The sequence below is a fragment of the Macrotis lagotis genome, chromosome 1, assembly GCF_037893015.1.
Source record: "Macrotis lagotis isolate mMagLag1 chromosome 1, bilby.v1.9.chrom.fasta, whole genome shotgun sequence".
Lineage (NCBI taxonomy): Eukaryota > Metazoa > Chordata > Mammalia > Peramelemorphia > Peramelidae > Macrotis > Macrotis lagotis.
The window spans coordinates 853431335-853453844 of record NC_133658.1 but is presented as its reverse complement, the minus strand read 5'-3'; the positions used below and the strand labels follow the sequence as shown (position 1 = coordinate 853453844).

At 37.6% G+C, this 22510-nt stretch overlaps 1 protein-coding gene across 6 annotated transcripts in view; it reads right to left on the bottom strand.

Annotated features, from left to right (window-relative positions):
• The window catches only part of RLF (RLF zinc finger), a 145210-nt gene that overhangs the window by 25380 nt on the left and 97320 nt on the right, over positions 1–22510 (bottom strand). For 2 of the 6 annotated variants that reach the window (XM_074217633.1, XM_074217634.1), the window contains exons 6-8: positions 20524–20660; positions 8056–8197; positions 1237–5110 (exon numbers count right to left, since the gene is read on the bottom strand). In XM_074217633.1, the coding sequence (XP_074073734.1) occupies positions 1237–5110; positions 8056–8197; positions 20524–20660 (4153 nt within the window). The other 4 variants (XM_074217631.1, XM_074217632.1, XM_074217635.1 and 1 more) reach the window with 3 other exon arrangements.

Below are 22510 nucleotides of genomic sequence, written 5' to 3'. Positions count from 1 at the left end.
TGCCTGCCTCCCTCCCCCCAGCCCTCCCACCCTGGGGTCTCAGTATCTGTTCCATATACAATCATGCACACTTAATTTGAAAAAGGAAGCCCCAGTATATTTGATGTATTAATTAGCACCAAACAGAGCACAGTTCCATTTTCTTAATAAAACAAAACAAACAAAAAACCCAACCAATAAACAAACCAACTGGGGAGCTAAAGAACGCTGCCAATACTGTTGACAAAGATATTATACATTCATGAAAATGCACAGCCTACCCTATCCTAGACAATGGTGTGGCTGCTGCTCAGCCTTTGTTCGAGTTGGCAATTGTCCCCATGCTGCAGTACTGGAGCCAGTCTGTTCTCTAAAACAAAATTGCTACTTAGGAACTCCCTACTACACAAAGCTCATCTGTTTTTTTTGTTGGAAACAAGTCTAAAAGAGATGTGGAAAATTTAGATCTTTCCAAGACGACCACCGGCCGCAGATAATGAAGTTGTTTTAAGGCAAGCTCTCCACAATCTGTTAGTGCCTTATCTAATATGACCCTCAAATTTTCAAGGGAAGGGACAGTTGATGACTCTGCTACAATGATAGGCTGGATTGTAGTCAGGTTGTCACGAACTGCAGAATCACTGGAAGATAGAGGTATATCGACTTTAGGGTTGCTTTCACTCACTACACCATCCACAGTCACATTCCCTGGTAAGTCATCATTGGGCTGTGGGACATCATTTACTGTTAAATGCTCTGCTGGCTCCCAATCATCAAAATCATCCTCTTTTTCCTTACTTTCCTGAATGAATTTTAAAAATGAAGATTCAAATCCCATGGGTTTATATGTCTTCAAATCAAATGATCTGGTCTGCGAATGTTTCCGAAATGTATCTTTTGGAAGGTGAATTGGAGTTTTTACCACATTACTTTCCAGCCTGGTGCTTTGGTGCCCAGTTTCTGGTACCCTTTTTCTTGGTAAAGGCAACTGGAAATTTGTTAAATAGGATCTGTTGTCAGTTCCATCAGTGTTCTTAGGTGGAGACTTTTCAATATTACAGGGAGGGGGTTCAGTGACATGACACTCTTCCGGGGTAGTGGTTTCTGAACTATGGCTACATTTTGAAGTTTCTCTATACAGGAAGGTATCTGTGTTTAATATTGTATTACTTTCTACACACCCTTCCTGACTCTCATTTCCTTTATGTTCTGGATGAGGGGAACTGTTGCTTTTCTGGAGAGAGGCTTCATTCTCACCTGCAGGGTGGGTATGCACTGTGCTTCCTTGTTCACAGTTTCCAGTTTCTTCTTTCTTTACACAAGGCTCCATCTCAGAGGGTGGCTCTTCTTTAATTTTGGTACCATATTTAACACAAAGTACTAAGATTTCCATTTGTTGCTCTAAATAAGCACTGCTCATTTGATGGGTACGTTTGTAATGTCTTAATATACTACTTTCCAATTTGACAACAGATGCACAGCCTTGAATCATGCAAGGATATTGAGTGTGTTCAGACTGCTCTGCACACATATTCAGGGCTTCCTCTTTTGTTTTAAAAATGATTGGAAGCTTTTTCTCTTTAACAAGACTGCCACATTTTCTAGTTTTAGCATTCAATGTCTTCTTATTATTCTGACTTGTTTCACTGTGAGCTCGTGTAGTTCCAAAACCTTTCTCACCTTCATTTCTTAGTACACTCTCATTTTCAACTTTTGGATTTCCAAAGAGGTCATGATAATAGTCTTTGTGCCGGTAAAACACATGTTGAGAGTAGTTGCTTCGATGTGTAAAGATTCGATCACAGCCATTAAGGTCACAATGAATTTCAAAGTCTGAGTTCATCTCCCCTTCGACACCATGCTGTTCCATCAAATGTTGTTTCAACTTGCTAAGAGTGTAGAAGACAGCTGGGCATTGTGGTTGGCTACATGGAAACCTGGCAGCAGAGTCAGCCTCAGAAAGACCTTTCTGATCTTCAACAGTGTCTAGGTTGTGAGAATCACTACAGTGTTTAGCCAGTGCTTTGGAGCAGAGGAAGCGCTTATTACACTCTTTATATTTGCAAGCAAATATCTTTTTACATTTGACCAGTTCCCTTTTTGTTCGTGCTTTGTCTTTTTCTAAACACAACTGCTCTCTGTTATACTGATGCACTGTTCTGTAATGGCGAATCAAGCCCTTTAGATTTGTGAATGAAGAATTGCAACTTTTATGAATACAATGGAATGGTTTGTGGTACTTGTTCAAAATATAGCAGAGATTTCCTTTGGCAACAGTTCTTCTACTTCCTCTCCCCTCTCTTGCCTCTAATTCTTCCCTGTGGCTATCTATTGGTGATGAAATGCTGGATGATTTTCCTGTCACATTACTGTCGATTTCTTCACAAGATGATTCCAAATCAGTTTCTGAACTACAATCTTCCTTTTTAGGATGCCGAATTTGTTTCTCAGAGTTGTTAGTCTGATCATCTCTAAGCTCTGTACTGCCACAAAATGTAGAAGCAGAACAACTACCCATGACATTACCTTTCAAGTGATCTCCTGTACATGGGCTTACATGATCACATTTCCCATTATCAAATAATTTATGAGTGACTTTTTCATTGCTAATTTGATGTTTATTTTTATAATGAATTCTTAGGTGGGTTTTTCTGGTAAATGACCTTTGGCAAATATGACACTGGAAAGGGGAATATCGATGTTGAAACATGGATAACTGTAGGACCTTGTCTCTAGAATAATTATGTTTTTTGACATAATGCATCAATAAAGCCTCTCTGGTCACAAACTCATATTTGCAGCCTTGAAGTTCACAGAAAAATGGTTTAGCTGCCAACTGTGCAAGATATTGACTTGACAAATTTTCTTCTTGATTCTGAAAGTGAAGTTCTGAGATAGGGCTTGATGAAACTGACTGAAGGGACTTAGCACCATTAGATGGATACACTGGCAGTGGCCCTGAGAAGGATGTGTTTGTGATTGAGTTTTTCAAGCTTAAATGTTTCAAGCGTAACAGAAGTTCCAACATAGAATCTTCATTACACGGCACTCTAGAAGATGGAGGATGGTGACAATTTTGAAGATCACTTTTGCACTGAGTGTGAATATTGTGATCTAGACCTTCATCAGGGGAGTCACTGTTTGTGTCTGAACCTGGCTTAGGTTCGGCGCTAAAGTTCTCATTTGTTTGACTGTGTTCATTGTCTAAAAATTGAAAAATCTCCTTATCCTTTATTGCTAATGTTTTTTTATGCTTGAAATGGTATGGATGAACCCTTCGAAGATGCCTCTGCATACCTCTAGCATTTTTGTATGTGGAACCACAGCCTTCAAAACCACAGGTAAACTTTTTCCCATCAAAACAAACTGCCATATTGGAACATTTCTCTTTTAAACTGGAAGGGACAAAGACTTTATCATGAGAAGATATTAAAATATCAGGCATGGTCTCAGGGGAGTCCAGTGTATCAATCAGTTCTTCATTCATCGAGGCAGATGAGCTGTGACTTAACTGATCACTGGAGTTACTGTCACTGTTATCTTTTAGGTTGTCGGAGCCAGTTTCCTCAATATCTGGAGCTAATTGAGAACTAGTTGACTCTACAGAGAAAAGTAGATCCTCAGGTAGATGTGATTTATCATTTGGATCTAGTAAATGAGGTTGATCTTGACAATTGTTCTTTTCATTTGCTGTGGATTCAAGCTTTACTGATGTCTTAACATCTCCATTTGAAATGTCACCGTTATGCATGGAAAGGTGATTTTGAAATTCAGTTTTAGAATAATAAAACTTTTTGCAACCAAGAAAGTTGCATGTATAGGATGCATCTCGGAAGTGCTGAGCTTCATGGTGATAAAGCTGTCCCAGGTCACTGAAAACAATACTGCAGCCATTCAATTCACATTTATATCGAAGATCATCATGTTTTTGTTTGTGATTAAGTAGCTCATTCACTGACCCAAATGTCGCATAGCAATCTATAGAGACACACATATAAGGCTGAGGCCCACAGTGAACTCGTTCATGCTCCCGCAAATGAAAGGCTGTCATGAAATGTCGCCGACAATAAGAACATTTTTCTCTTCGATTCTTCATGTCCAAGTAATGTTTTGCATTTTCATCATTGTTTTGGTGTTCAGCTTTGAGGTGCACACTTAGGTATTTAAATTGCTTAAATACTCGGGAGCAGTCTGTTCCAGGGCAAGGGTATAAATCTCTATCTTGCAGGTGGCAATCCTCTAGTTTGCTGAATGTAACATACTCATGAGAATCTCCCTGTTCATTGGATGACTGATTCTGATCTGATGTTCCAGAAGGACTCTTGGGGCCATTACCCTTTTGAGAGCGTTCTCTCTTCAACAATAACTTCTTTCTGGGTCTGTCTCTTCTGCTTGGTGGCATTTTCACATGTTCCATTACATGAGGTACAAAAAATTCTTTTTTCTTGAATTTTTTTATACAGACGGGGCAAGTATAAATTCCATCTTCCATGTGCATCTTGGAATGATGGAGTATCCTGGCTTCTATACATTCTCTCTTGCAGAGCACACAGAAGAACTTATATTGAAGCCATCTCTGGTACCTTTCAGAAGAACCAATTGGTTTTTTGTCTCTTTTCTCTTTCTGTTGATCTGTTGAATCTCTTCTTTTGGAATGTTTATCATCTTTATTCTCTTCATAGTCACTGAGAAATGACTCCAAAACATCTGTTTCATTAATTGACATCTCATAGCCACTGAGGTCATCATCAGAGTCAGAAGCTTCTTGGCCTAAGAGTTGGTGACAATGTCGTTTTAAGGTTTTCCAATCCCAAAATTCAGGATCAAAAGGCCAATGGGCTTTTAAAGCTAACAAAAGTTCACATCTGAGAGAGTTGGGAACTGGAGCATTTTCCTCATCAAATTTTTGATCTGGTTGAAGGTATAGTTCTTCTAACATATTAAATCCAGTCCAGCTAGGTTCCAATAAAAATTCAGTAAGTTGACAGGCTCTTCTAACTTCAAGGTCTTCTGGTAAAAGACAACCAATTGTCTTACATACTGATGTTTTCATTTCATCATCTTCACTTGATCGGATTTGAAGGGCTCTCACACATAATAAAATGGACACTGCCACACCAGCATCTTCTGCCTAACAGAAGAGGAGGGAAAAAGATGTTAATTTGATTTTGTCCAGAAACAAAGAAAATTATATAAAAACATCCTCATCCATGTACCATTCTCTGACTCTGGATTACTGGCTGTTCCAATGAGGGTATGAACAAATGAGTGAAAACAGAATTGAATTATGAATTCTAGAATCCAGCTTGATTTCACTTTAATCTCAACTGAAATAACATCATGTTTGAAAATTCAACCATCTCTGTTTTGGGCAAACTTACTAAAAAACTTAGGTTGTATGAGGTCAAGGACTAGCACCTCTGGTGTGAGGGCTTGCCAAACCCTTTTCAGGGCAGCTCATTCATTCCCTATGGTATTCCCTATGGTATAACTCAACTCTCACCTGTGGCTCTAAGAAGCTGTAGTACATCCTGTGGACATAACCTGGTTAAACTGTACTGGCAGAAGAACTAAACCAGGTTGAGGGTAACCAACAGGCCACAAACACAAACCTGTTGGTGAATTAGGGAGGGGTTTATGCCAACTAGGTGAAGGCTTCCCATGGGTGGTGGAGAACAATTCAGTCTAACAGCCATGAAGGCAACTAGGACTGAAACTGTGGAGCACTTAAGACCTTGGTCAGAAATAGGATGTCATCCCAAGTTACTCAGCAGGTGAAGTTGGTGACTCAGAGTGAAAGAGTGAAGCTGACAACTTTGTGCAATTCAGCCCCACTTAAATCCAATTTACACACAATCCTGTGATTTCATGGTCTTCCCCCTCTCCCCAAAATGAAGGACAAATAATAATAAACAAATGCCTGAAATATTTCCTACACAAGCACACAACTTGCTTTGGAAAAATGTTCCAATCTCTCAATCTTAGTAGGAAAACGGTCCTAGTCTTTAACTTGCATCTCTCTTGTTGCATATTCAAGCTGCTTCCCACTTGACCTCATAAGATTTTTCAGGTAACTACAATGGGCCCTATGGGAGATTCTCTAACCTCAAACTTATAACTTGGTACATAGATAGGTGTATACTGAGACACTAACACTTAGCAGTGTTGTGGTCCACAGAAGGTTCAAGTGGTATTCAGGCTTCAAAGAAGTGATAAGATAAACTGGAAGAATGTACCTTATGTAAACAGAAAAAGTAAATAGGAAGGTTCCTAGGCAGGAAAACTGGAAATTCACCTAACAAGTCAATTTTAGGTCATATACAAGTGACTATTATGATGTGTTTTTTTTAAATCTCAAACCACACCCTTTTCATTTTTATTCAAACTGCTAGTATTCAGAACATAAATGTATTGGGAGTACTTTAGGGAGGATGCATATTTGTAAGATCCACACATCTGTGCCTATGCCCACTGGGCAATGAAGGAAATTGAGGCACTCCTAATTAAGTGACCTGGCACAGATATATTATATAAAAAGTTATATGATGTATTACCCATCTGATGATCTTTCTTAGAATCACAGACAGCTGGAAGGGACACTGGAGGTCATCTAGTCCAACCCTCTCACTTTACAGAGGAGGAAACTGAGGTCCAGAGAGGTTATGTGACTTGCCCAAGGTCACACAGGTAGTAGTAGTAGTAGTAGTAGTAGTGGTAGGAGTAGTAGTAGGAGTAGTAGTAAGTGGCAGTCGGGCAGGATTCAAACTCAGGTCCTCTGACTCCAAATCCAGTGTTCCTTATACTATACCACCTTCCTGATTCTCCACCTCTGTTCCAGGAACAAGAATAGGTAATTATGTCTTCATTCAGAGACCACAACCTTCTTACTGGTTGTTTCTAACATCCATTTTATCGCCTCAAAGCTTTTAGAGTGATACACACTCAACCCCACCCATTTTTGACCATGATAAAGAGTTATAAGTATGCTTATTGTTACCCTCCTATCTTACATAATCTATCTTCTTTCACTGGTCTTAGCCCAACTCTCATTAAAACAGAAACAGGTTCTATAATCATGCCTGTAGATTTTTTCATAATCCCTTTAAGGCATTACTTAAATTCTTTAAGGCTCAGTTTCCTCACTGGTAAAAGCAGATATAAAATATCTAAATATTTAATTCATAGGGTAAAATAAAAGAATATATATATTTTGAAACCTTAAAGGTTATTATTAGACTTAAAATTAATTTTTCTGGTACTACGGACTTATACTCATATAAAGAGTCTAGATATTCTCTTACAATGCTTCATTCCAACTAAAGCTTCAAACTCTCAATCATTTTCCTTGCTGGGAAAAAAGCAAGGAAAATACTTTTTTCAAAGAATGATGATAGGAATGTTACTGAAATGAAGACTAGGATGCACATCATCTGGGTACTTGGATTTTAGCCTTAGCTTTTAGTCATTAGATATGAATTTAGGAAAGTCTCAGTTTCCCCATCTTATATAATGAGAGGGTTGGACTGGCTAAATGGGCAAATCACATAACCTTTTAAGCCTCAAGTTCCTCAACTAAAAAAACAAGGATAATCACACCACCTAATTCCTGGGGTTTTCTAAAAAAAAAAAAAAAAAAAAAGATACAATAAAGTATTCAGCACAGTGCTTGGCACTATCAGGTGCTTCTTCCTCCTTTCCTAGAAATTCCCTACCAGCTACAAAATTCTAACATATTCTGGTTAGGGACTGTGGAGCAGTCTAAAGTGAGACTAAAGTGGTGGTTCCAGATACAGAACCCTGAAATACTAAATTATTAGAGTTGTGACAGTGATGACCTCAGGTCTGATCTGGACTTGTCCAAACAGAAGTGTCACTGCATAGTGTTAGAGGTTTGGCTTTTGAACACAAACTATGATGTACAAGAGAATATTTGATCCACATGGCAAAAGCATCATCCTTCAACAATGCCTTATAACATGTGTTTTTATACCGAGCTTCAACTGCACAACTCTGGGCAAGTTATTTTATATTTTATTTCTCTGAGCTTCATTTTCCTGAGCACCTTAAATTACTTACTTCTGTCTGTACGACTCTAATTAGGCAGAAGAGATGTTGCTGTGTTTTAGCGATAACTCCAAACTGTCGACATCGCTCCAAAAAGATGTCTAAAGAAGAATCAATTCTTCTTTGCAACTTACTCCAAAAAAGAGTCAGCTCCCTAAGGAAAGACAGAAAAGAAAGTTGGAAGGCCATTTAAAAACAGTGAGATAGCCAAATGGGAGGAAAATCTGAAATATTACAATTACTAAGATTTCATTATATAAGTAAACTCTCTATCAACTTGTCTCAATTGTTATTCTTTTTTTCTCTCTTCTGAATCCCCCACCCACAGATCATTTTAGTTATGTTTGCTTCTGTACTATTTTCCAGATTCACTTCCAGTAGAATTCTTATCACAAGCATATTGACAAAGATTCTGAGTGTAATTAAAAGGGCACTAAATTATGTCGACAAAAATCATACTTGTTTCTTAATAGCTCTGGGGTGGTTAGGTGGCACAATGGATAGAGAACCTACCCTGCAGTCAGGAGGACATGAGTTCAAATGGGGTCTCAGACACCTAATATTTACCTAGCTGTGTGACTGTGGGCTAACCAATACCAAAACAAACCAAAAAAATAGTGATCATCTCATTTCCCTTTTCTGGCTCCATGGAAAGGATTTTTATAAATTACCTCAGGGAAATTATTACAGTGTACAGTATACAACAGATGATAAATCACTATTTATTGATTCAGCAACCTAAATAATAAGAATATTTTATATATTTAATTCACATTTTATTTTAGATGTCCCACTCCTAATAGTCACTTCCCACATTCTTCAATCTAAGCTATTAAATGTATCTATTATTCCCAATGAACTAATGCTGCCTCTCCTAGAAAAATGTCCCTTTTCTCCTCTTCCACCATAAAAAAAACCTAAGTCTATTAGTTCATAAGGAAGCAATAATTATAATTAACTTGATTGACTCAGAAGAATATTGTACACTTACAAGTTATGTTGGGTATTGAGTTATGTGTGTGTAAGTAGAAAAGTATAATATATCACAGAGTCAAATGGATTAATAGGAATAAAAATAATAAATGAGAGTGTCTGATAAGTAGAGAAAAGGGATGTTTCACCAAGTCAGGTAGGGACAGAAAGAAAAGAAAATAGAAAATGGATGTTAATCAGGGCTGGGCAGAGAAATATGCAACCAGGAAAAAAGATATGTGATTGAGAGTATTTCATAAATTAGTAGGATTATATGCTAAACGGAACCTTTAACCAATAAGGCTACTTAAGCCAATAAAGGGATCTAAATTCCAGATTCACTTCCTTTAGAATTCTCATCACAAGTATCATTCTTATCTGAGTATATTTTGGACTGCATTGAAACAAGATAAAAGAAAGCTGCATTGAGGAAGGAGTGCTACACCAAGATAGGGTCTCTCATTTAAAAATCCCAAAGATCAATGGTTAGGGGCAAGTGGAACAAAGGATAGGATCTATGCCTGTAGATGTAACTTACCCAAGAGTCATTCCTACTCTGTGGACCAAAAGGAACTTGCAGAATAAGGAGGATATTTTATCTTATTTTACTTAGAGAAAGTGATTACAGTGCCCTATCTGAGAAATATCCTTATTCTGAAGAATGGGAAAAATGCCTGAGCACTATCCATCCATCAAGTGATCATTCAGTTATTATATCAACAAATGTAGTGATGGGAAACCCACAAAGCATTTCATCTAATTTTCAGTAAAGTCTGTTAAAGAAGATTTCTTATATTAAACCAAAACTTGTCTCCCTGCCCATTGATTCTGGATCTCCTCTCTTTGGAACTAAATTAAAGTATACTTAATCCTTTTTTCACAATTCATCCCACCCAATATACGAAGTCAGCTATGATGTTTTATACTTCTTCTCCACTCTCCCCAACCAAGTAATATTCTCCTAGGTACATATATTTAAGCAGTCTGCATATGGCATACAGTCCTTTAACCATCCTAGTTGTGCTCCTTTGGACCCAGTACAATTTTTCAAAGACTCTCCTACAGTACAAAAATCCCTATCAAGTCTCATATATTAAGGTAGAGGACAGATAAGGCAAGATGATCCTCTCTCTTGTTCTTAGTACTATAACTCAAAGTTTCAGTTTTAAACAATAAAATCAATGATCTCAATGATGTAAGCACTACCACCAAAGGTTAAGATTGCACAATTATTTTTTTTTCTTTTTTTAGGTTTTTTTTTGCAAGGCAAATGGAGTTAAGTGGCTTGCCCAAGGCCGCACAGCTAGGAAATTATTAAGTGACTGAGACCGGATTTGAACCCAGGTACTCCTGACTCCAGGGCCAGTGCTTTATCCACTACGCCACCTAGCTGCCCCAAAGATTGCACAATTCTTACCTGTATCATGCTAGAAACTCTTCTTTGAAATCTATATATTGGAAAACTTGTAGTACTTTTAATACTTTGAGAATTCCATGAAATACATGACTTGTCCACTTGTCCTTTATAAAATGTGTAGCAGATTATGATTTTTAGCCAAGTTGCCACATAAAGAATTCAGGGAGGAAGAATAGAGGGGGAGGAGGAAAATAAGGGGGGGAGCTTTGAAGCAGAGCAACAGCTGGGATCAATAAAAGCACCAAACTTTCCAAAGGCAATTTAGCCCAATCACTCTAAGCTCAGGTAAGCAGTACAGTGGGGTAGAGTGTCAGGCCTAGAGTGAGGAAGACTCATGTTTCTGAGTTCAAATCTGGCCTCAGACACTCACTAGCTGGATAAACCTGGACTAGTCATTTAACCCCGTTTGTCTCAATTTCCTCATTTGTAAAATGAGCTGGAGAAGGAAATATATTTGCCAAGAAAAGACCAAATGTCATTATAACTGAACAAACAAGGTTTGAATTATTAAACTTAAACTAGCTTATATTTAGAAAAAGAGTTTAACTTCCTGTGAGCCTACTAAGGTCCTTGCTATGCAAGATTTTCCACTTTTCTGGGTGAATCAAGGCTAAAAGATTTAATTCTTCATTTGAACTCATGGAAAATACAGATGATGCTAAACTCAGTTACTGATTTTGTTCTACTCAGCGAGGATAAAATTTAACAATTTTTTCATACTTGTTCTAATCCACTTCCAACCACAATTTCCCTGTTTTGTCCTTGTTCAAGCGGCCTCAGGATGTTAGTTCACCTAGTGACAAACAACAAGGAATCCATAACATTCATTCAAGATTTTGTAATTTTCCTCAGTCCATGCTAATAAATGGAATGTGCTTGGAACATGTTGGCCTCAGTTTCCTTTGATCAGAGATTTTAAATTTGACACAAAACATCCTCATTAGAACTAGAGACAAGCATATGCCTAGGCATCACTTTATGTTAATATTTAAAGGGTCACCACTCTAGTTAACTTCAGGATTCTAACCTTTAAGGAATGTCTTAAAGATACTCGGAAAAACCCTTGAGAGAAGCAGTTTTAATGTGGTGCTTTTTTCGGCTTTGTGAGGAGCAGAGCGGGAGAGGGGGGGGTGGACTAAAAAGTACAGATTATTACCCACACTAAAAGTGAAGAAGCCAGGGCGGCTAGGTGGCGTAGTGGATAAAGCACCGGCCCTGGAGTCAGGAGTACCTGGGTTCAAATCCGGTCTCAGACACTTAATAATTACCTAGCTGTGTGGCCTTGGACAAGCCACTTAAGCATACACGACGTCTAGAGTTTTTTGGAAACAATGACTGCAGTGGAATAGTGTAGATCTATATACTTGTGCAATTGATTTTTTGGGGAAAAAATGCTATGCTTTACATGTATCCCTGCTATATTTCATCTTAAGAGATTCAAAACTATTACTGCTGTTTGTCTTGTCTGTGAATTGTACTTTTTCAATCCTGATTGACTTACCTAATAAACTGGTGCTCTTTTAGCTCAGTGAAATTTAGAGATAAGTTCAATATTCTAATAATAGGTAGTCCCAAATTTGTGACTCCAAAATTGCATCTGTAAACCAATTAGGAATACAGAATAGGTTCAACTACCTACAACAAATACTACTGTGACCTAACAACCATTTATTTGTAAATGCTACTCGAAAATCAGGAAATTTAGAAGCAATCTACCCTTCTAGATTATTTCAGGGAGTGACAGAGGGATATCCCCAGGATTTTAAGAGGACTTTGTATTGAAGATTAATATATATTTATATATGACCAAAAGAAAGGTGATAAGAAATTATATATGATAAGATTATTCCCCAAAGGAACTCAGTAAATATGAAAATGTTAGTAGGCACTTCCAAATGTCTGATCCATGTGTTTTTTTTAACCCCATTTAATAATGTTTTACTTTCTCCAATTACATTTCTGTCATAAAGGTGATAGACTGTCTCTAAAAATTCTATTCTTTTTCATCTCTGAAAAGAAACCAACTTCTCCCTGAACGAGCACATGTTTGGGGAAAAAGCTATTTAGGCAAACCTTTTACAGAATTCTAGAATTTTAAAGGGGGGAACTAGGTATATTAAAACACACACACACACACACACACACACACACACACACACACACACACCCAAGCCTCCTCATTTTACAGAGAGGAAAACCAAAATGTTAAAGACTATACATGCGGGGCAGCTAGGTTGCACAGTGGATAGAGCACTGGCCCTGGAGTCAGGAGTACCTGAGTTCAAATCTGGCCTCAGACACTTAATAATTACCTAACACAAGTCACTTAACTCCATTGCCTTGCAAAAACTAAAGACTGTATGTGCACCTTTTTTACCCATGATGAAAAAAATCATGCAATGTTCTGACACCCATCACAGATACCCTTCTCCCTACTCAAACGTTATGAGGTCTTGAATTATTGATAACTTGCTCTTTTTTTTTTTGGTCTTTTTTTTTAGGTTTTTGCAAGGCAAACGGGGTTAAGTGGCTTGCCCAAGGCCACACAGCTAGGTAATTATTAAGTGTCTGAGACCAGATTTGAACCCAGGTACTCCTGACTCCAGGGCCGGTGCTTTATCCACTACGCCACCTAGCCACCCCAACTTGCTCTTCTAAATGAATGAAGAAAATAAACTAAATAGAAATTTCAAGAGAACTGTGAATAAAGAGGTTTTAAAACAGAAAGATATATGCAAATGTTTGCAAGGTCAAATAACCAGATAGTAAGTAGACATATGTGGAAACAAATAACAGTTTATCTATTGCTGTAATGGGAAAGAAAGGGTGTCAATATTTATACACATTGCAATATGGAGGTTATAAAACAAAAGATGTGTTTGACTCAGTGGGGCTTAGAGTACTTGCTCCATCTCTCAAAGCTGACTTGGGAATGGGGGAAGGAGAAAAATGACAGAAGGTGCCTACTTTTTGACCTGGGAACTAGGTCCTTCTCAAGATTGCTTGGCACACTAACTAGAACTTTGAGGGGTCCTTTCAAGAATGATTCAAGGAAACCTTGGGATTAGTAGCAGAACCACTATGCCTTATTTTTGTGGAAGGAGTTTCCTTGAAAGTTGCAGTCTTCTGTTTACTTTTGTCTCCATTTTTCAGTCTGTATTATCTATTTCCTCTTTCTCCTCCTGATTTCCTTTTCAAATATATACCTTCTGTTATTTTAATACTTCAATGGAGCTAAACTTAACTGATAGTTTTCCTTTCAAATACAACAGATTTAAATCTTCATTTTTGCCTTTTATATCTCCATTTCAAGGGTATTTAAAGACAGATAAATTTATGTTTATTAACTAATTTAATATTTTGTAGGTTCAAATGTAGCACTTGGGTTGTCTATTTATTATTTCTTGCTCTTGCTACTGACTAGTCAATTGACTCTTATGATTAGTTCTTATCTGGATGACTATTTTGCCTAATTTGTATATTCAAGTTATCACTGACTACACAGGAATTTCACAACCCTTAAGGTTACTAACAATTTTGATTGTTCAGAGACTGTCATATTTCATAAGCAGAATAACACTGATGTTAAAAGATTTGAGTTAAGTTCTCACTCAAGTGACTGACTGTAACAATTTCTATTTCTGATGAAGAGCTTGCACATTTGTTTTTGAGATAAACTTTACCCAAAGTAATCCATGTATATTTTAATAGGACTTATATTTAATTAACATAATTGTGTCTACCCACCCACCCACATGTGAATCCACTGGAGTTATTCTGAGGATAATTTGACAAAATATATTATTTTGTGAGAATGTAGGCTTCTTAAGCTTAATATAAAGAATAAAATACTCCTTAAGTATCTGTCACATGCATTACACAGTGTTGCTTGATACATGCTTACTGATTGACTATTTAAAGATTAAAAATTGGGGTGGCTAGGGGGCATAGAGGATAAAGCACCGGCCCTGGAGTCAGGAGTACCTGGGTTCAAATCTGGTCTCAGACACTTAATAATTACCTAGCTGTGTGGCCTTGGGCAAGCCACTTAACCCCACTTGCCTTGCAAAAAAAAAAAAAATAATAATAAAGATTAAAAATTTATTATGACCAGACACTCTGGGAACTATTAAACTATTTGTAACAAGAAAGAAATCATGTTTAACAGGGCAGAAAATTTGGGAGGCATTAACCACTAAAAAATTTTAGGTAGACTGATATAGGACACTGCCAACTCCATTCCCTAACATGACTATGGCTAAAAATGGATATAAATAAGAATGTGCAACCCTCTGGCCCTCTCCTTATTTTGTTTTAACATGGTTTTGCATGTTCTTTGCCTGGTCTAGCACAGGATAAGGACCAAAGAATAGAATCAACTTGCAAGAGATACATCTCTTAAAGAATGCCTCCATCTTTCCAGGTACTAGTTAGGTGGCGCAGTGGATAGAGCACTGACCCTGGAGTCAGGAGCACCTGAGGTCAAATCCGGCCTCAGACACTTAATAATTACCTAGCTGTGTGGCCTTGGGCAAGCCACTTAACCCCACTGTTTGCTAAAACCTTAAAAAAAAAAGTATCTCCATCTCAAGGTTATTTATAGAGAGACAAATTTATATTTGTTGACTAGTTACTGCTTTAAAAACAGTGAGAATTAATTTCAAATCTTAAATACAAGGCTCAAAGAGGTGCTTTTCAACAGAATAGTTCTGAACACTGAAAAGGTTGGGTGACCACATAAGAATTTCTCCAATCAAAAAAATCAATCACAGATGGTTTTTAGAATGAAATAAATAATCAAGCTAGTCCCCAAATCTTAAAACAAATTATCAACTCAAACAAAACTGTGCCATTTGTATTTGACAGAGCAGTCCATGTGCTCCAAAAACTTAAGAAGTTAAAAATGTGAATATTTGAAAACTTCTATGAAAAATGTGCTATCTTTGAGTCTAAGAATCACTGCTGAAAACTTCTTACATGTATTATTTTTCAAATGTTTTTTTTTTAATTAGGATTTTGTAAGGCAAATGGGGTTAAGTGGCTTGTCCAAGGCCATACAGCTAGGTAATTATTAAATGCCTGAGGCCGAATTTGAACTCAGATCCTTCTGACTCCAGGGCCAGTGCTCTATCCACTGCACCACCTAGCTTCCCCTCAAATGGTTTTAAAACCAACTATACATTTCCCGCCAATATCTTCAAATCTTTCTTTAGAGTGTGTGTGTGTCAAGATAAACAAATGTCAGTGAGAATCAAATCAGGTGATTAAAGTTCAAACTGAGAAATTCCATTTTGGATTTCATGCAAAATGTGAGTACAAAGTATTGAATCTGGTTTGTAGATGTGGTTAGTAGTAGGGAATGGGAAGAAAGAACAAACAGCAATCATGTAATAAAAACTTAATAAAAACAACAGAATATTAATTTTTAAAAGCTTTTTTATCAATTATATATTTGAAGATTAAAAGTCTCGATGCATTTGTATTCACCAATAATGACAAGAAATTCAACTCTCTGTTGAATAATGGAACATATTCCTTGAACCAAACTGTCTGATATTTTCTCGCGGAAAGAAATTCAAAGTTTCACAGGAAAAACTGGATATCTAAAGGTCTATGCAATGTTATATAATCCTAAAACCTTATTTTAAACAGATTTGGAATTCAGTTTCTGCTTGATGAATAAACTTTCATACGACCTATTCTGTCTTGAACACTCCACCCACCTTGTCTTTGTTTAAAGGCAACAAAAGGTTAATACCTTAAGGGTTTTTCAAATCCTGAAAATTATTTCCTAGATCAGATTGCTATTATAAAGATTCACTTATATTCTCAAATTGGCTTTTTCCCAAGCTTCCTTGTGTTACCCCTCTTCCCCCAAGCAAAATTGTTTAAGAAGCAACTGAGTGAAAATCTTTGTTAATTCTTTACTGTTGCAGGAAAGCAGAATTCATGTCCATTATTTGGTATAGTTTTGATAAAAATATTTTTTCTATGAAGTCCAATAATATATGAACATGAACATTGAAGAAATGAAAGAAGATTTAAAAGCCCTAAAAATCTGATGACAAACAATAGTTATCAATTTACTTATAATTTGTCTTTGAGTAAACTCAGTGACTGAAAGATTGTGGTCAACCTCCTTAGCTTTTCAGGTTCATTTGAGAATACTCTACTCCAGGTTCCTTGTTATGAGTCTGTCCTATGCTTTTTAATTACTGTGTTTTTCCCTCATGCTGTTACTATCCCATTCTGTACTTCTGCCTTTCTATTCATTATTTAAAGCTCAACACACACAAGAAACTTTCCCTAACACTCACTTCTACCTCATGCACCTGGTGTTCTCAATAGGTACTTTGTTAAGAATATACAATAACCAGGTTTTCTCCCAATTTAGTATACTCCTCACCAACACAGAACATACTAAGTTAACCATTTATTAAATGCTGACTTAATTTTAATTAAAAAAAAAAAGGTCCAGCAGCCCACAAATAATGCCTCCTCCTATCAATGCATGTTGGGTAGATCCCTGTATAAGGGGAAAAGGATTAAGCATTTCTGCTGTGTCTATTATATGTATGTATGTATGTATGTATGTAATACTTATATATACTGTGCTAAGCCCTTTCCAATATTATTTAACTTCATCCTCACCCATCCTGAGAGGCAGATGTTGTTATTACCCTCATTTTACAGTTGAGGAAGCTGAAGCACGGAAAAGTTAAATGACTTCTCCATAGTCAAACAAGTACTAATTATCTGATATTTTTGGGTTATTAACTCCAGGAACATTGGAAGGCTCAGTTCCCTCATTCCCTTCATAGGGACGATCAGAGGTCTTGGGCATCCCTTTTACAGATCTTTAAGGTCCTTGTCCACACACATCCACACACACACACACACACACGTATATGTGTGTGTATATGTGTAAAATAATTGAATACAACTGGATTGTCTGTCTATTCTATTTCCTTCTGATAAGAATCTACAGAAATAGAACTTCCAAATTTAGAACCCTCAGAGACCATCCAGGACAAACTTTTTTTTTTTTAACCACAGGAAACTATCCTCAACCCTATTTATATAAATATTTATTTGCATGTTATTTCTACCATCAAACTATAAGTTCCTTGGGAGCAAGGGCTCCTTTGCCAGGCACATAAGCAGGTACTTTATAAATGTACATTACTGGCATTTTCTAGAACAAATAAAGAATCATGCTTAAGGTCACATGACAAATACATGAAAATCAACCCTTAAATTCAGGTTCTATAACAACACAGTACACTGTCTCTTTCACAGTTCAATTCTCCTTCCTATTTGCTGCTGCTATCTCTATTTTCTCGTTTCTCCTAAAAATCTGTCATCACCTTACAGAACCTAATTCTTGCACATTAACAGCTCTCCCTGACAGATCTAAAAGACTTTCCATCCAGTCTAATAGCAACCTCTTGCATTTTTTCCCCCTTAATTGCTCTGTGGCATGGGACGGCATCACTGAGAACCAACTCTTTACTAGAACTAGCTCTTCTTTATTTTACATCTTAAACTGTTCAGCTGCCCAAAAGTATCCCTTTGAGTCCTTTACTAGTTTTCTCTTGGGCATTCCTGCAGTCTCGTTTCCTGCCCCCTTTGCCCCTCCATCCCAAAATCCCTGAATCTTCCTCCAAACATCCTTTGATGTTTGTTCTTTATCACCAAAAAAGGGAGTTGATGCCATGAAAAGCTCATGAACTGGACCAGATATGGATGGAGATGTCTGTGGAGATGGCTCTGGATGTGAGGCAATCAGAGGTTAAGTGACTTGCCCAAGAAAATGTCATGTGACTGAGGTTGGATTAGAACTCCTGTCTCCCAGACTCTTAAGGCTAGTGTTCAATTCAATGCACTACCTAACAACCTTATTACTACCAAAGGCATCTACAAATCCTCCCTAGTTACGCAGCTGAAACCTTCATAGCCATCCTTAACTCCATTCTCAACGTCATGTGTATACGTCATGTTCTCTCTGCTCATGCTTCTCTAACTCTGGTTTGGACCCTCACCACCTCTTACTGGCACCACTCAGCCTTTTGACCTCTCTTGGCTTAACTTGTCCAACTCTTTAAGACCTTATTCTCCTCTAAATATAAACTAAAATGTGATTATACTGGCCTACTTCCAGTTCTTCACAACACTCTACTGTGTGCTCTTGCACTGGTGATCTCCATACTCAGAATTGTGTTTGCCCTCCCACTAGTTTCCTTCCAGACTCAATTCAAAGCCCACTTTCTTTAGCTTTCTTTCTAATCCTCCCCAACTGCTAGTGCTTTTCCCTTTTATTTACACATGAACACCCTCATTAGAACCTAAGCTCTTTGAGGACAGATTCTGTTTTTGACCAGTCTTTGTATTAGCACAATGACAAGACTTGCAGCCTGAACAGTCTGAATGGCCCTGATCTCTCAACTCAAACACAACCTACTGATCCCAGCTAAAATGAGGTGCCATCTTTCCTGGAAGGCCTCCTCTGGTCACAGAAGTCAGTAATGAATAACCTCATGTTCTTATATTATTATCTGCAAATTCTTTTGGCATCCTTATTTTCTCCACTGCTCAGCAATATCTAAATTATGGGTTATCTTATAATCAGTCTATAAGCCCCGGGCAGGTTGAAACAAGTCTTACCTTTTTTTTGAGCCTACACATACAACAAAGGTCTATCTGTAGCTATTGGGCAATAAAATATTAGCCAATTAATCCACAGAGTTAATTGAGTTCCCATCCTACCTTGGACACTTGCTCTCCTTTGATGATTATCTCTACTTACTCCTGTGTCTCTGTAACTTGTTCATCATTGTCTACATGCTATGCTCAGCATGGTGGCTGCAAGTCCCTTACAAGCAAGACTGTCTTCTACTTTTATTGGCACAGGACTTGCACACAGTGTACTGTTCACATGACAGAACCTGGACCCAAGCCCAACACAAGCTCTCCTTGCTTAAAATATAGGATTCTGAAATCAACCCTTGGGCACAAACAAAAAGGAGCTGCTTTCCCCTGTTTTTCACATTAGTAGGAGACTAATGATTGCCTCTGCTCTGTATCAGAATCGTCACCAAAGGGATGCCTGTGCATGCCCTCCAGACATACTGGCAGTAACCCTGGAAACCTCAGTAGAGGGTTATTTTGATTTATTTTAGTAACTAAAGAGGAGGAGAGCATAACATGCTCTCTTAAGGCTCCAGCTAGGATGCCAGGACCTACCAGAAGTCACCCCTAATCTACTCTCGTTCGGCAAATAGGTGACGCAGTGAATTGAGCACTGGCCCTGAAATCAAGATGATCTGAGTTCAAATACAGCTGCAGATACCTGTTATTTACTAGTCACATCACTTAATGGCCCCACTGCTTTGCAAAAATGAGAGAGAAAGAATATGAACGTGAACAGGATATCTCTAATTCAGAACATCCTGAATTCAGCCAACATTCCTTAAATGTCTCTGTTAAGCACTGGGCTACATGCTAAGCACCAGGGATTCAGGGACAAAGAACAAACAAAAAGAGTCCCAGTCTAGGAGGAAATTAACATCTCTATAAAGTGAGATCTATAAAGAGAAAATCCCAAGTACTGCTAGTTTGGGGCCAAACCTAAGGCTGAGGGGAGGACTTGAAGCTTTATACTTACTTGTCCACCTTTTGCACTTTAAGGGCATTCAGATCTGGGTTTTTGCATCCCTAGAACTTACCCCCAAGGCCTTGCCTGCTTCCCTGAGGAAATATTTAATTGAGAACAATCTAACTCAATTGTTAAGTTAACCTATCTCTCAGGTAAAATGAAACACGTTAGAAACAAGTTAGAAGCTGTCTATAAATCAAGTAGCAAAAATTCAGTTTATACTTTAAAAACCCCTCTATCTCCCTTTTACCTGGGTCCTTGATCATATGAATCCAATAGTGCTTGCCATCCAATCAGCAACTTCTGTAATGTTATTTACTATCATCCCAAGTTCCCTAGAGCTTGAATTGGAATTCAACATAATGTTCAGTTTTTTTCATTAAGATGTTATTCTATGTATTATCAAGTAAAGGGAATAAAAACTAAAGATACTCACCAAGAGTAACACACACTTGCAGTTTGCAGCTGCTGGGTTAGGTAAGTCGTACAGAGAATAAAGGCTGTGTGATCCTGACCCTCAGACTCCAGATTACATATGATGTCTAGCACTTCCTTGCAGTCCAATTTTGCAATCTATCAAAAATGAGATGGCTGAGTCAAAAAGAAAATGGTGACTTTCCTGAACAAGTTTGGCACAAAGTGAAGCTTCTTTATAACATTTACAACAAGTCCCAAATCTTTAGCTGGTTAGCAGGGCAAAATCCAATGTAAGCTAATCTTTTGAGGCTTTGGGGCATGAATGTGTTAGACAAGAAGGAAAAGGCTCCATGTGACAGGCAAGGCATAATAGAGACATTACTAACAAGTCTCTCTTCACCACCCCCTCCCCTTTCCCAATGAAATAAAAGAGAGAAAAAAAATAGGTTTTTTTCTTTAAAGTAGTTTGGTTTTGGATTTTAAAAGCAAACCTGTGATTTCACCAGTACAGACAACTCTTAGGGAAGAAAACTTCTTCACCAATGCAGAATGACACTTGTTGTATAACTGACAGCCTTGGCAAATGGTCTGTAATACTGAGAGGTTAATGGGCTTGCCATGGGTCACATATTATGTGATCAGAGCCAGAACTTGAATCCAGGTCTTTTCTGACTCATTATCTGACTCTCCAGGTAAACTGATTTTTAATATAGCTCTCAAATACTAGGAACAAATCATATGTTTCAAGAGGGCTCCTCTCATCTGAAGTTCCTTCTTTGTACTTCATTCAAAAGGTTACTGTGGTTACAAACATGAACAAAACACCTAGTCTACTGCTATTATTGCTGGCAGCTGAGCTAGCCTGGGACCTTTTAAAAGCTGTTGCTTGGAGCACAAACAACAATAAGGCAATACCTCATTTACTTGGCATCACCGGGGAATTCAGTATTCCAGCTAAGTCAAGTTTCCAGGTTATTAAATGTTAATCTTTTTAAATACTAAACCTTTTAAATTTAACTGTTTGTAATAAAATCTTTCTAAAATACATCACACACCTTTCTCTAGTAAAGAAAGATGGTAAATGGTATATATAATTTAACATCTCTAAATGACTGGTGCCAATCCTTAGTAATAACACTTTTTTTTAAATAGCCTATCACTCCTTTGTGATAGTGCACAACAAAATGGATTTGCGGGGCAAGGCTAGTTATGCTAAAATTGATGAAGACCCAGGATGAGGTGAAAGGACACGTTTCAACATAATCTAGGGGCTTTTATTTCATTGCCACAGAACAGAACAGGGACCATAAAATATATAGTGGGATAAACTTATTCACTCCTTAAAAATCAAGGAACTTCTCCCTTCTATGATGTCACCTGAGTTCTCTGATGACTATTAAGTGGGACATTTTAATTCAAAAGCTGCTAATAATATGGAAGGGATAATGACACAATTTTGATAAACTATAGTCAGTCCCATTTCTATGTCTACAACATAAAGCGAGTGATGTTTATGCTTCCATTTCTAATCTAAACTATGCTGAAGATTTACTTAAATTCACTACACTTACTGATTTTTTTTTCCTAATGAAGGAGGGAGTATACAGCAAGAAGAGGATGTGGTAGTAGTCTTGACTTAGTTGGGGCAATATAAGGTAGTGTAGTATAATGGCAGTAGCAGGACAATCAAAGCCCCAGCTTTGACAAATACTGACTTTGTGTCCCTATGGAGGGTAATTAAGCTTTTCATTCTTATCCTCCATCCTGACTCTCCAAGATCTAGGTGACAGAGTAATTGCCAATCTGCATAGGCAGAGGGATTTTCTTCCCTGCAGAGTTCTCTAGACAAATGAAATAACAGGCAATATGGCATAGTAGTAAACAGCACTGGTTCCAGAGTCAGAGGACCCAGGTTTGTACCTTACCTCTGCTCCTGCCTAACCTGGGCAATTCACTGAACCTCTGTGGGTCATTCATAAAATGAGGAGCTTGGCCCTGCTCACTGC